Consider the following 14,071-nt stretch of genomic DNA (forward strand, 5'->3'; position numbering starts at 1 on the left):
ATCTAGAGAACCACCAAACGGATCTGGCTGAAAATGTAACTCAATGTTTACTATGCAGAAGCAAGCATCAAGTTACATTTTCAGCCAGATACGTTTGACGGTTTTCTAGATTCGTGCTCGAGAAAATTTGAGCTATGTGTGCCGGTTTGGGTAACGAAGAATCGACCACAGCGCGCGGATCCCTACGATCCATCGCGATACGGTTAACTTATGCTGCTGCTGCCTGCTGACTGGTCGCGCGGGAATGCTGACGTCTTGTATGGCCCCGCTGTGTAGAATAGGATGGGGTGCCGTGCGTGTGTGTAGAGTGAGATTGAAGCACGCAGCCGGACAGAGGTAACCGACAGTGCTGCCAAACTATAAGCGGCAGCCACACATCTCCCTTCCTCTAAAAAAAAAGTGTTGTACTCGGGAATATACTTGAAATGACTTCCTGTTTATTGTTTATTATGAATTTGGTTGGAATCCAAATAACCTTTTTTTTGGCACGAATATTTTTTTCTATTGTTGAGTTGTTTACAACACACATCGGAAGTGACGTACAAGGGGTGGCCAAAATGTTTGGGATAAGCAACCTCTTTTCTCTCGCAAAACACTATTATTTTAGATCTCAGATTTTAGACAACTAATTTTTGAACTTTCGTATCTCCGAAACCAGTGAATCGAATTTAATGAAATTTTGAGCATTAACAATTTATTGATACTTAATACCACGTAATAAAACATAACGTCTTCTCACGACGAATAAAACTATACCAGTAATTTTTCAAACCGAAACGTTTTGCCTGCCCTCGCTCTTTTATCGACCGAAGATTTCGAAGATGATTTCATGAACAGCTGTTTCGGTTCATTGTGCTTAGTTGAGAAGTCACAGCACAATGACACACCACACTTCGAAAGTCGAACAATTTTCTATATGTGACAGAACTGGAAACCCTCCGTTTTTACATTGAAGGTAATTATAAGCCTCAGCCAACAGGATAACTGAAAACTCTTTGTATATTATCGAACCCCTGATAATTTCCACGAGATTATAATGCTCTTTGATATCCTTGTTATTGGAAAACTACGTTCAAACATCTATAAATTGGGTCCTGAAACATAAAATTAAAAGAACATTGACCTTAAGAATAATTTTTGAACTAAATGTTTACTGTCGTAGTAGTATATCTCAACCCAGAATCAAAGGAGTAATTGAAAAACTAGCCATTTTCTTCGTAGGCAGTTCATTCTTGACACTACTCATACGGATGTTTACTTGGGGGTGCAAACGGGAGCAACTCTGAGAAATTTTGAACAATTCTATTCGAAATACTTCCATTGAATTTCATTGTTTTCTTTCAGTACATGAAACACTTTTGGATTTGAAACTGATGCTAGGTGACACTTTGGTACAAACGAGAGAAAGACCAATGAATTCGGAGCAACACTTCGAACGCAGATTCTCTCGTGATCTCTGTCTTGTCCCTACACTGAAAGGAGCCTTGCAGTAATGACAAGCATAAAAATGTTTTTAAATTTACCATGGCAAAACATGATCATCGACCCACCAACGCTTCTTGTGTGCGTTTTGTTTCTTCTCACATCAACCGGTTCGATAGCTGAGTGGTAGCGTGCGAGCCTGGTGATGTCAAGGTTCTTGGTTCGAATCCGGTTGCCAACAAAAACTTTTTTTAATTGAAAATCGAGTCCATGGTAAAATTGAAAACATAATTCTGTTGAATTAAAACGAAACTCAGTCTGCACAAATTTAGTGGCGTTGTGCATTTAAATTGACCCTCAGAATAGTAATTTTCACCGCAAGCCGCCGTTCAGTGTAGAATGTTTATATGCTGGCTATTCATCCATTTGAAATTCGAGTATCTGAAAGTCATGTTCATCTGACATTGAACTATTTCGCGTTGGGCTAATAATGCATACTAACTTTTTTCACGCACATTTAGCGTACACTTAACTTTGAAGCAAAATTATATGTTACATTCATTTAAGTATTGCAATTATATTTATAGTATTACTAGTTGTCCCCGGCAAATTTTGTCTTGTCTACTGCAATTTTTGTATATCTATTATATTATACTAGTTGTCCCATGCAAACTTTGATCTGCATACTGCATCTTAATTTGTCCATTTTTTTTTGTCTTATAAAATACCGAAGTTCATTCTAGACCTAATTTAATTCAAACTGCATCCAGATAAGGAACATTGGTAGAAGATGAACAAAATTACACATTCAGATTTTCCAACTACGTTTCGCTGCCTGTTATTACAAGTTTTATTTTTGTGTTAAATGTGCTATTTTAACTTGTAAATATTTCCCTAGAATTAACTCTCTTAAATAAAAACGCTCATTTTTGAGTAGCGCCCATGCCGCACAGGGACTGTGTTGGAAACACACATTTTTTAAAATTGCTCGTACGCTCACATTTTTGCAAAATATCAATATTTTTCGGTATTTGAAGGTGGTTTATAAACCCAGTGAGCTGCCATGTCGAAATTATTGCAAAATACATGCTCATGTGAGCGTACGAGCAATTTTAAAAAAATGTGTGTTTCCAACACAGTCATGTGCGGCATGGATGTTTACTAAAAATGTGCAGGTCAAACACATTTTTGAGCGTAGCCGTTTTTGCGTGAATGCACATTTATAGGGCTCTGGCAGAATAGAGGCCCGAAATCCTATTTCAATTGCCAACATTCAGGCCATTTCGGGCTGTGATTAAGTACTAGAGATGTAAACCTTTCCCTGGCACAGACTTCAAGTTATAGAACTCTAGTGATGAAACCCGAATTGGGATGCCCCCTTAGGATTAAAAACTCCTAGACAAAACTCAAGCTATGAAAGCAACTATTTCTGCGAACAAAAGGCTAACAGCCAGTCAAAATATGATTACAGGATTGACTGATGGACCAACAACATTAATGAAACCTCGTCATCCTGTCATCGGAAATTGTTATCCACTAGGGTAACAGGGCAAAATATATGTTCTGTGTTGTGTACGTCCAAATGTGTCCTAATGATGTCCTAATTTATTACGCATTTGTAAGGTTCCACTCCAATATGTTATAATATAATATGCATTTGTAGTGCTTCATTATAATTTTCGTAATACTGACCAATTCGATATATATATTCCAATTCGATATATAAACACCTGCTAATCATCCTGATCCGTTCCCAACAACTCATAGCGCGGTCATCCCGATCCGCTTCCAACAACTCCTTGCGCGCCCGGATAAAAACTAACCATAGGGTGTTTGGTGAAAACCATTCCTGCACCATACAGTGTACCAGCTACAATAATGTATATTGTAATGAAATGGTTCACTAAAAGCTTCGCACATTGTAGCTACTATACATTTACATTCGATTTTTATGTAACCATATATTATACTGTTTTTCTTACGTTTGAACCATTCACTTTTCCGAAACATTTTTTCGTGCATTATTAATTATTTATTCAGTTTTAGATTTTTTCCGTGCTTTGTTTTGTTGATTTTTGTGACTTTTTTGATGCAAAGGAAAGGAAAGAAAAAAGTGAATAAATTGAAACATCAATTTAAAAGTAAAAAGAAAATCGCGTTATGTACTGTTCCTTTGAATTCCACTAAGAATCAAAGGAACAGTACTTAACGCGATTTTTTTTTTACTTACGGATATTCCCCTAACAAGCCCAGGTTAATCATCATCATTAATTTAAAGTCAATAAAATGTTTAAATAAGTAGTAAACCAGATCTCTTAAGAACTGCAGATCCAAGAGATATGGTGGACTAGGTATGTAGAGTGCGATGAGAGGAATACGATTGACGTACTTTATCGTTGAGCCATCTTTAACATATGGACTGGACTGAATACTAAAAGATATTCTAATATAGGTTCGTCTGTGGGTTCGCTTTTTAACCTAACTTATACTTGAATCGAACTTGACAGTTTTCTCATGAGTTGTTATGTATTTCCCCGTATATTTCAAACTTTAGTCAAACTGGAGCCTCAATATTGCAATAACGGTTAAGCACGCTGTAATGATACTTATGTACCTCGTCACCCACTTCATGCAACTACATTAGTGGTCTAATAATACTTAGCGCGCTCGGCATAGTTCCATCATGCCGCTCAAAGTGTTGCCACAAATAATGCTTAGTTTTCGAAACCCAGTTATCTGGCTGGTGGGGCATGGGAGCCTAAGCTTCAACTGTTACTGCAATCAGAGACTTCTCAGACCTCGACTCAGACTTAGACGTGGGCGATCCAATATGAAGGGTTATCCAAAACGCTCTGGAGAATTCCCAAAGCGCATTCTCATAATGCTAGTAAGCCTAAGATGCCATTAACAGGAGGAAAATGACAAGACATTATAACATTATATGGTTTATGTAATGTAAACCAATACAACATAACAAAAGAGAACCATTACAAAACCATTTAATTAAATGTATAACCAGTAGGGAAACTACAATTAAAAACAATACATTTACGGTACATTTTATTGTTTGAAACCATATGTGTACCATACAATGTACGGTTTATTAAAACCCACGTATCAGTATTTATAACAATTTATTTACAATATAATGTATGGTTTTGCAAAAAAAATATATATGGAGAAAAATATTTTTTTATATTGTTACGATACTTAACCACCCGTATAGTATATTGTAAAAATCTTATTTACAATTTACTGTATTGGGTTCTACATTACATTTTATTGTTTTTGTATTTTTACAGTGGTGTCTATTGTAAAAATATGGTGTTAAATAGTACTGTTACAATACAACGTTCGGTTTTTCTACTGTATTTTTTATTCGGGCGGTCATCCCGATCCGCTTCCGATCACTCATAGCGCGGTCATCCCGATCCGCTTCCAACAACTCCTTGCGCGGTCATCCCGATCCGCTTCCGATCACTCATAGCGCGGTCATCCCGATCCGCTTCCAACTACTCATAGCGCGGTCATCCCGATCCGCTTCCAACGACTCCCCTCAATTTGCAATTATTTTTAGCTGATTCCATCTCTTTATTTTTAATCCCTTAGTGAGAGATCAAAATCTAAAGGTCTGCCTCTACACATGTTTTCAGTTCAATGGCATACAGTACAGACATTCTTTACTAGGATTCATTAAAAATTGCTTCAGCGATTCCTAGAGAAACTAGGACCAAAGCGTGGAAGTAAAACAAATACCGAGCAAATACCCGAATAAAAGCTTACTTTGCTTGCTGTTTGTTTGCATAAAATTATGACCACCAAAACTAGCTAATAGGCCCACAATGCCTAACGTTTATTAAAAATTGGTAATATTTATCGAAACTTTCAAAACTCAAAGCTTCCAGCTCTGTTGGACAACAGGAAATTTGCAAATCTCATCGCCAATATATGGATATATCCAACCGGTGCTGATCTTCTTGGCCCACTGCTAGTGTTCAGCTTGAGCATTCGCCACGGTACAAACAAACAAGACAGTATTTATACACGGAACCACTATTCCATCTGAGTCTATGTTTCCTTGACGCAACTTCTGTTGGGCCCAAAGACCTCAACAAGACCAATTTTCCAGGTCAAATTTCAAACCAGTCTTCAATTCCACTTAAAGTTGTCAAAAGTTAGGCAACATAAGGTTTTAAATTTTTTTGAAAATGTGTCGTTTTTCTTTATTTTTATACAAAAGTGCACCTTTTTCTGAGCCACTATGATTTTTTTAGATTTTTTAGAACTTCATTTTGATACCCAAAATCAATTTCAAAGAGATTTTTTGATCTCACCTTTTTACAGCTGAGAAACTTTTTGACAGCTCCGCCCAGTACAAAATTCGACGAGAGGTAATTCGACTAATCGCTCCCATACAAACTGGAAATTGATTTTCAAATAGGTTCCCGGGCAACCAAAATTCACGAAAATTTGGATTCCGGCGGCTCAGTTTGATGTAAAGATTCAGAAAGAAGGCAATTCTAGGCAAAATAATCGACATACCCTACGTCATTCTGGGTGCAATAAATCAAAAAATCATTAAACCTCTCTTTACGTGTACCACACGCACTACCGTTTCATTCAAATACCCATCGAAAGGCCTCCCGCTCGATGGGATGGGAATCACGACTAGCAAACAAAAAAACATCGCAATTTCGACTCCTGTTCCTCCCGGCTTCACAATCCAAGTCGTCAGAAAATGTCAGCGAAAAAAAAACAACCAACTCTCACCCTTAAGCCACTTCTCTGAAACTCCGGTAACGCTGCAGCCACAAAACAAAACAAAAACAACTTTACTTCACTCCCGCATGAAACACACGCGAAACAGCCTTCACCGGCACAAAACGGCCCCGCTGCGCCATGGTCGATTCCTCGCAAACAGCTCTTAAAAACGTTTGGGAAACTGCTGGGTATCCAGCGGCCTGGCAGGATCGCCAATGTGCCGGTTTGGGTAACGAAGAATCGACCACAGCGCGCGGATCCCTACGATCCATCGCGATACGGTTAACTTATGCTGCTGCTGCCTGCTGACTGGTCGCGCGGGAATGCTGACGTCTTGTATGGCCCCGCTGTGTAGAATGGGATGGGGTGCCGTGCGTGTGTGCAGAGTGAGATTGAAGCACGCAGCCGGACAGAGGTAACCGACAGCAGAGCTGCCACATTACCTGTATTCCGTACACGAAAAAAGTTGGCACCCCCTCGTTTATTTTGCTACCTCAAAGTATTTTACTAGGACTGAAAGCTTAAAAAATAGTTCCAAAAATTTACTATTTTTTGAGTTAACAAACTTGTTCCATTGCCTTGCGGTTTAAAAATAAACGAGGGGGCGCCAAATTTTTTTTTCGTATACAACCCTGTATGTGGCAGCTCTGACTGACAGTGCTGCCAAACTATAAGCGGCAGCCACACACTATGTACTCAAAATACCTTGTCCTTAAGGTTTCATGATGTGTCACTTAGCTTTCAAATGAATCATTGACTTTTTGCTTTTCAATGATTGTTTGCCTCGCGTTTTTGAAGTTATAAAAAGCTGCCAATTCTTTACCAACCCAGCAGAAAAAGTATCATCGCAAGCACTGCGAGTGAGCAAATTGGATGATACTTTTTCATTATGAATATTCGCTTTGGAAGCAGAGAATTATCACTTTGAAATTTTGAGCCCCATATCCAACATGGCTGCCGATGCTGATGATGCCGTAAAAAGCCTTAAGGTATTGGTATAATAGTGATAACACAACCAATGAAAAAATCGGGGTTTCTAAAGTTATTCATTTTGGTTTACTAGTTTCCATGACTACCTAAGTACCATTCAAGTCTCACGTGCAAGAACATATTTGTGGAGAATTTTAGGAATTATTAGGTTGCCTAGATCATTACTAACTCATACTGCATGACAGTAACAATATGCACCGGGTTTGAGAGTTAACTGAGCATCTTACAAATCTACATAGGCTTAACATAGCTTTTCACATCCGATTTGTGAAAACGAAAAGTATATTTGTTTGAGACATCATTTGTTGATTAATCAAAAATTGCAAAGCAAGACGTCGATTCAAAACTTTTGGCATAAAAAAACCAATTGACATTTCATAGGTTATTTCCTATTGTAACAAATTAGGTCAAGCACTAAAGTTATATTTTTCTTTGTATTTAAAGTGGACTCCGATGCTTCCTGAAATGTCCATAAACCATGTGGTCATGAGGGGGGGGGGGGGGTTCGGCCAATGAGCATTTTGTATGGACGAATAAAAATTTTTGTATGGACTAATGACCACAAAAAAATGACCACGTGGTTTATGGACAGCCCCTACTTCCTTTCTTTGCTGAAATCCAAGCACAGCAGCAACTATGTGCGCTAATGGTTTGCTATCAAAATCAAACTATTTAATAGATCTCAACATTCATAAAAATACCTGCATTTACATGAACATATCGTAAGAGGATCTATCATTAAAGTATTAAATCTATGGATCTATCATCATCATAGTCACGAAATCGTAATCGCCCAATGCTAATCATGCATGTTTGGACTGGTCAATTGACCAACTTCCGAACATTTGAATCTTGAGGCTTTACGGGGCGTCATTAGAATCATCAATCTTTGAAGATGCAAATCTCGAGTTCTGCTGCATGAAATGGGCTGAAAATTTGATCGTTTGTATGCTCACATGTGATGAACAATCGACTAAACTTTCAGTTAGATCAGTTCACTGGAACTGGAGATTTGGATCGTCAAAGTTTCGAGGGTAATGATGATGAGTGAGACGGAAAATAGCAAAATTAACAAGGCGTCCCGTATCACCTTAACGGTTGAAGGTATGAGAGGCGAAAAGAGTGTGACGTCTGTTTCTCTGTGATACCATGTTGCTAAACATAAATAAAAGCCAAGCTGTGAGACGATTTTACGTCATAGAGTGACCTTATGAAATTCATACGAATCAATATGAATTATTTAAAGAGCGTTTCATAACCCTAATAAAAAATATGACACAACTTGCTTAACTATCCTTTCGGGCTATCATCTTGATCATTCACGGAAAGGTACAATCATTCACCCAATCGCCAGTGTATAATACATTTTTATTAGGGAAGTTGGGCCCTACACTGAAAAACAAGAAAACCCAAATTTGAGTATTTTTAAACTCACTTTTGAGTTCTTTTTTGCATCCTCTTTCATTCGCTCTCTTTGTTGTTGTCAAAGAGTGAATAGCAAATCAACCCAACTTTGGGAGTTCGATGCGGGAAGCCAAAATTGAGTAAGTGACATAGAACAGAAAGTTGAGTAAATTTAACTGACGGTTGAGTAAAAAAAACTTCGAATTTAGGTACTTTGGCCGAATGCGTCTAAATGCAAACTACCTACTTCAACATCAACTCCATCAACTCAAAATTGGCTTCCCACACGCAACCTCGAAGTTGGGTGGATTGAACTCACTTTTGGGTACTTTTGTTTCTCCGTGTATAAGGCAATCTACACGGAAAAAACAGATTACCTAAAAATACGTTTAAAGAACGCAAAAATAAGTATACCGCTTGAACTTTTTACCCAGCAGTGGGTTGTTTCCTCGCTCTCCCGCTCGCATTGTTGTCAAAAACAAAGCGAGAAGCAGCTACCTAGCCGATAATGTCCGTGCGAGAAGCCAAATTTGGGTTTTTTGCCGTTTACCCAAAAGTGGGTTTATTTCAACCCACTAGGGTACTTCGAAAGTTAACGCTAGGTAGAAAGAACTTTGCGATGGGTTGCAATTTTCTGCCGGCATTAAACGGAAACTACCCACTCAGAGCTTTAACGCGGTATAGCCAAATTTGGGTTCTCGCACGGAAGAGCCGATATGAGTGAAAAGAAGCTATATTTGGGTTGATTTCTGGTTCCGTGTAGCGTTCATCACCCTTCTCTCTCATGCAGTCACAGAGGATAGCAATTTTTTGTTTAATATTTTCATAGGGAAACGTTTCCGTATGAAAACAAACCTATCTTCCTCGGGAGCGAAACAGAGAAAGGTGATCAAATGTCAGATAGCCTTATGGAAATCTTAAGGTTATTTCTAGACGAACATTTGAAAAGGGCCTATCTGCTTTTTGTAAACAAACATGTTTTTGTCTCTGCAGGGCCCATCTGCATCCACCCACGCACATCAACACCCTTAACAGATAGCTTGAAGAACACACTTTCTGATAAGGGGGTTGATGTGCGTGGGTGGATGCAGATGGGCCCTGCAGAGACAGAAACATGTTTGTTTACGCAAAGCAGATAGGCCCTTTTCAAATGTTCGTCTAGATTTGGCTGAGTGGCATTAACAAGTTTTGTACACAGCAAAAAATAAAGGTAACCCGCCCGATGTAATTCATTCCGATGTACTAAATAATCAATGTTAGCACAATTCATATGTACGATTACATCGTTTTGATGTAAAATCTTTTGTTCTTATGTGCAAGCTTATGTGTACATCGTCCGATGTAATTATTCATGCAACCGACGTATTGATTGGGTTGCAGCAGTTCAGATGTAATATTACACAACAGTTTTTCTGTGTAGACATACCCATAGGTGGGTCTTGGAGTGATTTGTGAAGAATTATTTGATTGGAGCAAATCCTAAATTAGATTGTGGTCAATGTTCTGAAGATTGCAGATTGAAAACTGTGACTAATCTGTAGAAGTAATGGCTAGTAACTTATGCCGATTTTCTTTTTTAACCTGGGTTGGAACTGGATTGGCGGAAAACGAGGCGGAAAATATGTAAACAAACAATGTCAAACAAACTTTAGTACAAGCGAATCCGAAGTCGGGTTGGGGTTGAAACTGTGATCTCATCCAGTTTCAACCCAGGTTGGAACTGGATGAAAAAGAAAAACGGCATAAGATATGAAATTTCAGCATGTTTTATTAAAAACAAATGATTTTTTGCAAAATTGCAGGTTTTATTTCAGCAACGAGGTCAGCCCGAAACTTAGGGTGCTATTACACTCTTTGCCCAGACGCCAAATATTTGACCACTTTTGACAGATAAATTTTGGCAGGCTGTTTGGCTCTGTTTGTCCCTATTCGTTTTTCGAGAGTGACAAATATTTTTGTTTGCCAGGTACACCTTGGTCAAAATTTAACTGTCAAAAGTGGTCAAATATTTGGCATTGGTCAAAGAGTGTCATACTAGCTTTAGGATCCCAAAGATGCAGCGCCGTGTGTGTGTGTGTTTTTTTTAAATTTACCCCACTTTACGAAAGACCTTCCAGAACGTATATGCGAACAATTCTGGAGTTCGATTTGAATAGGTCGAATATGCATAGAAATCACTGCAAACTTAGGACTTATTCAAATCGAACGCGAGAATTAAAGCATTTTCTGGAAGCAACTGCAGTTCGACCCAAAAGAATGATCACGGCCCGCAGCCTCACCCGCAGCGAAGCAATTTGTAGTACACAGGGTCAAATATTTGTTCAAAATGGAACCATTGCTCAAACAGCTTGTTTGATTCGATCGAATTTTCATTAGTGTCAAACTAATGTTGTTTCTTGGGTTCTTTTCTTTTCAAATATTTGACTCTGTGTAGTCCGAGGTGTAGTCAAAACCAGGCCCCTGACACGGCCTATATCAATGCATTGGAATCATGGTAGACAGGATGTCCTGGGCGCTAGTAAATAGCGCCCACTGTCAAATGCGAAAACATCAACAATTTTTTGTTTAACGTTTATTTTGGTTTGTTGATCAGTTTTTGGAATCATTTTTTCCACCTCTTATGATCACAAAACACTTCAAACTCGCTTTAATATTAATGTACGGTAAGAGGAGCATGCGATTAGTTGAATAAAGCAACCCAACAAACACGCATTGTGAATGTGATTTCGTGTGTGGCTCATAACATCAAACAAAAGCTGCGTTTGTTGATTACACGCTTGTTTCAATTTGCACGAATATGAGTATAAGGCAGTTAGATGTTGGCTACGATAAATTTCATTGATGCCAGGGGCTTGGTCAAAACACTTCGAACGTTTTTCGATTCAAATCAAAGTCACGGAAACATATTCGCCCATTGCTAAAAGGACTGAGTTTGGCCAACCATCAACTAGGTGGCGGTAGTGGGCAAACGTCAAACTCGAACAAAAACGATGCGAGCGCCACGAATGACTCGTTGGCCAACTATCAAATTTTTAAATAAACCGTTAAATCGGTGTACGATGGGGATTATCAAAGTGTTACCATAGACTAATTTCGAAGACGGCTAATAACAAGACAGACATCTATCCTCTTGCTCCATATACTTTGGGAGCTACATGCACACTAGCGCCGCGAACGACTTCAGGGAACAACATCATTAATGAGTGTGCGTGCCATGCTACAATTTCCGTGTACGTATTAGCATGCACACGCACACAATCATGTTTTAATGTTCCTGTGAATCGCTGAGGGCGTTTCAACCATGTCGACTGCGACAGGGTGGGAGCTGTCTGTCTTGTTATTAGTCGTCTTCGCTAATTTGAAGACCTCGATGTACCAACGAAAACCATTTAATTTTCTGTGTCCAGTCCGGTACCCAATAAATATTCATAACCGTGTATTTTTTTCCGTGTAAATTGCCTTTTGTGTAAATTTTATTTAGCGTGTTACACTGATCTGACAGCTCTGACAGTAAGGGACTAAACATAAATTACGTAAAGTGAGTACCGAGGATTGTTCACAATCTGCGAACTTGACTGCGGAAAAAATTGCGACCATGACGCCGCTGGTAGGATCAACCTAACATAGTACACGGAACCGCCAAACTACCCAAAATTGAGTTCTTTTGACGCAATTCCAAAGTTCGGCCCAATAAGCCAAAATAGTTGCCTTTACCCCCAGCTAAAAAATATACTCAAGAGTTAGTAAATTCAACATAAGGCTCCCCTCATTCAACTCAATTTTGAGTAAACCTACATTTACCCAAAATTGGCTTATTGGGGTCAAGGACCCCCGTTGGGTTGAAGCATCTCTGTTTGTTTTTGACAACATCGGTGAGCCAGAGAGGGAAAACAACCTAATTTTGGGTACGAGTTTATTCGATATACTCAATTTTGAGTAAAATCGACCCAAAAATTAGGTTGTTCGGATTTTCCGTGTAGTATAGGATCAACAAGTGACCGAGCAAGTGACGGAGTAGAAATTTTTCTCGGTGAGATGGTGCACGCTTAGATCAGTTTACCTTTTTTCCAAAAAGTAAAGTGCACAACCGCAAATATGCGTAAATGATACTCAAATATAGGTTAACAAAACTCAAATATGGGTAATGTGGACACATATATGAGTAATTGTAACCCAAATATGGGTTAATATTACCTATAAATGAGGTTGTGCACTTTTCCAAAATATGAGTTTTATTTACCCATATATTTGCGTAAAGTTTACGCAAATTTGAATAAAATTTACCCGTATTTTAGAAAAATAGGTAAACTGATCTTAGCGTGTGTGATGAGCTTTCCATGTAGCCTGCACTCGAACCTAAACGCAGACTGCTTTGCCGACTTCATCGATTATTTCCACGATTATTTCCCGTTTCCCATCATCGAAAAAAAAAACTCCCAGCCGGCGCAAAAACGTCAAAATTTGACGTATTTAATACAGTGCACTTGTTGTTTTTGTTGTCAACCAGTAGACCAGTAGTTGCAAATGTGAACCAAAACTTTTAATTTTTGTTAAAAAAAAATCGCTGTTTTTTTTGCAGTAAAACAGGTGAGATGGAATAATTTCTGTGTTTCTGACTAAAGGTATGTAGTTCTGGCTGTTTAACATAGTGGAGTTTACGTGATAAGTGATCAAAAAGCGATTTTGTTCATGATGTTTTTAGTTTGTTATTTTTCACATCTGAGAAAACTACCGTCAGTGTATAAGTTTCCGCTGGTTTAAGATTTCATTGATCCAAAAATATGACCTTATCATTTCAGAAACATCCATCCAGATGATGTCATCAGCCGTCGACATCGACCCCACCTTCAAGCATGCCCTCAAGCTGCTCCACTCGTCCAATTCCGATTCGGCGGAGAAGATTCGGAACCTGCTGGACGAGCTGATCAAGCAACGGTACGGTGGTAATAAAACGCTTAACAGTACCCTCAGTAAGAAGCATCTGGCCGAGGAGAGCACCGCCACCGGAAGTAACCTGTATGTTCGCAAGCAGAAGCTGGCTCCGGTGGTGGTACGTGCCGCTACGCCGGTTATCATGTCCTCGGCGCCGGACTCCAAGCAGCAATCTCCGGCGAAAAGCGAATCGGCTGCTGAGGTCCCGGAATCGTTGACCGTCCCGCCACCGCCTTCGGGATCGATCATTCTGTCGATTTCGGACGTCGAAGGAAATGACGAAGATGACGATGTCGTGATGGAGGAGGATCAGCTCAAAGAGCTGGAGGATTTGATGTGCATCGTTTGCAAGCGAATGGAACATACGGCTCGAAATCGGTTGGTTGAATGCGCCGATTGCCATTCGCTATACCATCAGGAGTGCCACAAACCGGTCATTTCCGAATCGGACGCCAACGATCAGGAAAACGCATGGTTCTGCACGTTGTGTAAGGGGAAAACAATTAGCAGCAGTAAGTCGTCTGCTTCATCGTCGCCGGCTGTCGGATCCTCGTCGAAGGTT

General features: G+C 39.3%; 1 protein-coding gene and 1 long non-coding RNA gene across 3 annotated transcripts in view; both read left to right on the forward strand.

Moving 5' to 3' along the window:
• The window catches only part of LOC134285731 (uncharacterized), a 174,652-nt gene that overhangs the window by 14,716 nt on the left and 145,865 nt on the right, over nt 1-14,071 (forward strand). The window lies entirely within an intron of this gene.
• LOC109416373 (integrator complex subunit 12) overlaps nt 13,061-14,071 on the forward strand; it is a 58,258-nt gene continuing 57,247 nt past the window's right edge. The window contains exons 1-2 of one of the 2 annotated variants that reach the window (XM_019690414.3): nt 13,061-13,164; nt 13,377-14,068. In XM_019690414.3, coding sequence (XP_019545959.3) covers nt 13,391-14,068 — 678 coding nt within the window. In that variant the 5' untranslated portion in view covers nt 13,061-13,164; nt 13,377-13,390. Of the gene's footprint in view, nt 13,200-13,376; nt 14,069-14,071 lie in introns of both variants that reach the window. The other variant, XM_019690413.3, reaches the window with a different exon arrangement.

This window comes from Aedes albopictus, chromosome 1 (assembly GCF_035046485.1).
Source record: "Aedes albopictus strain Foshan chromosome 1, AalbF5, whole genome shotgun sequence".
Classification (NCBI taxonomy): domain Eukaryota; kingdom Metazoa; phylum Arthropoda; class Insecta; order Diptera; family Culicidae; genus Aedes; species Aedes albopictus.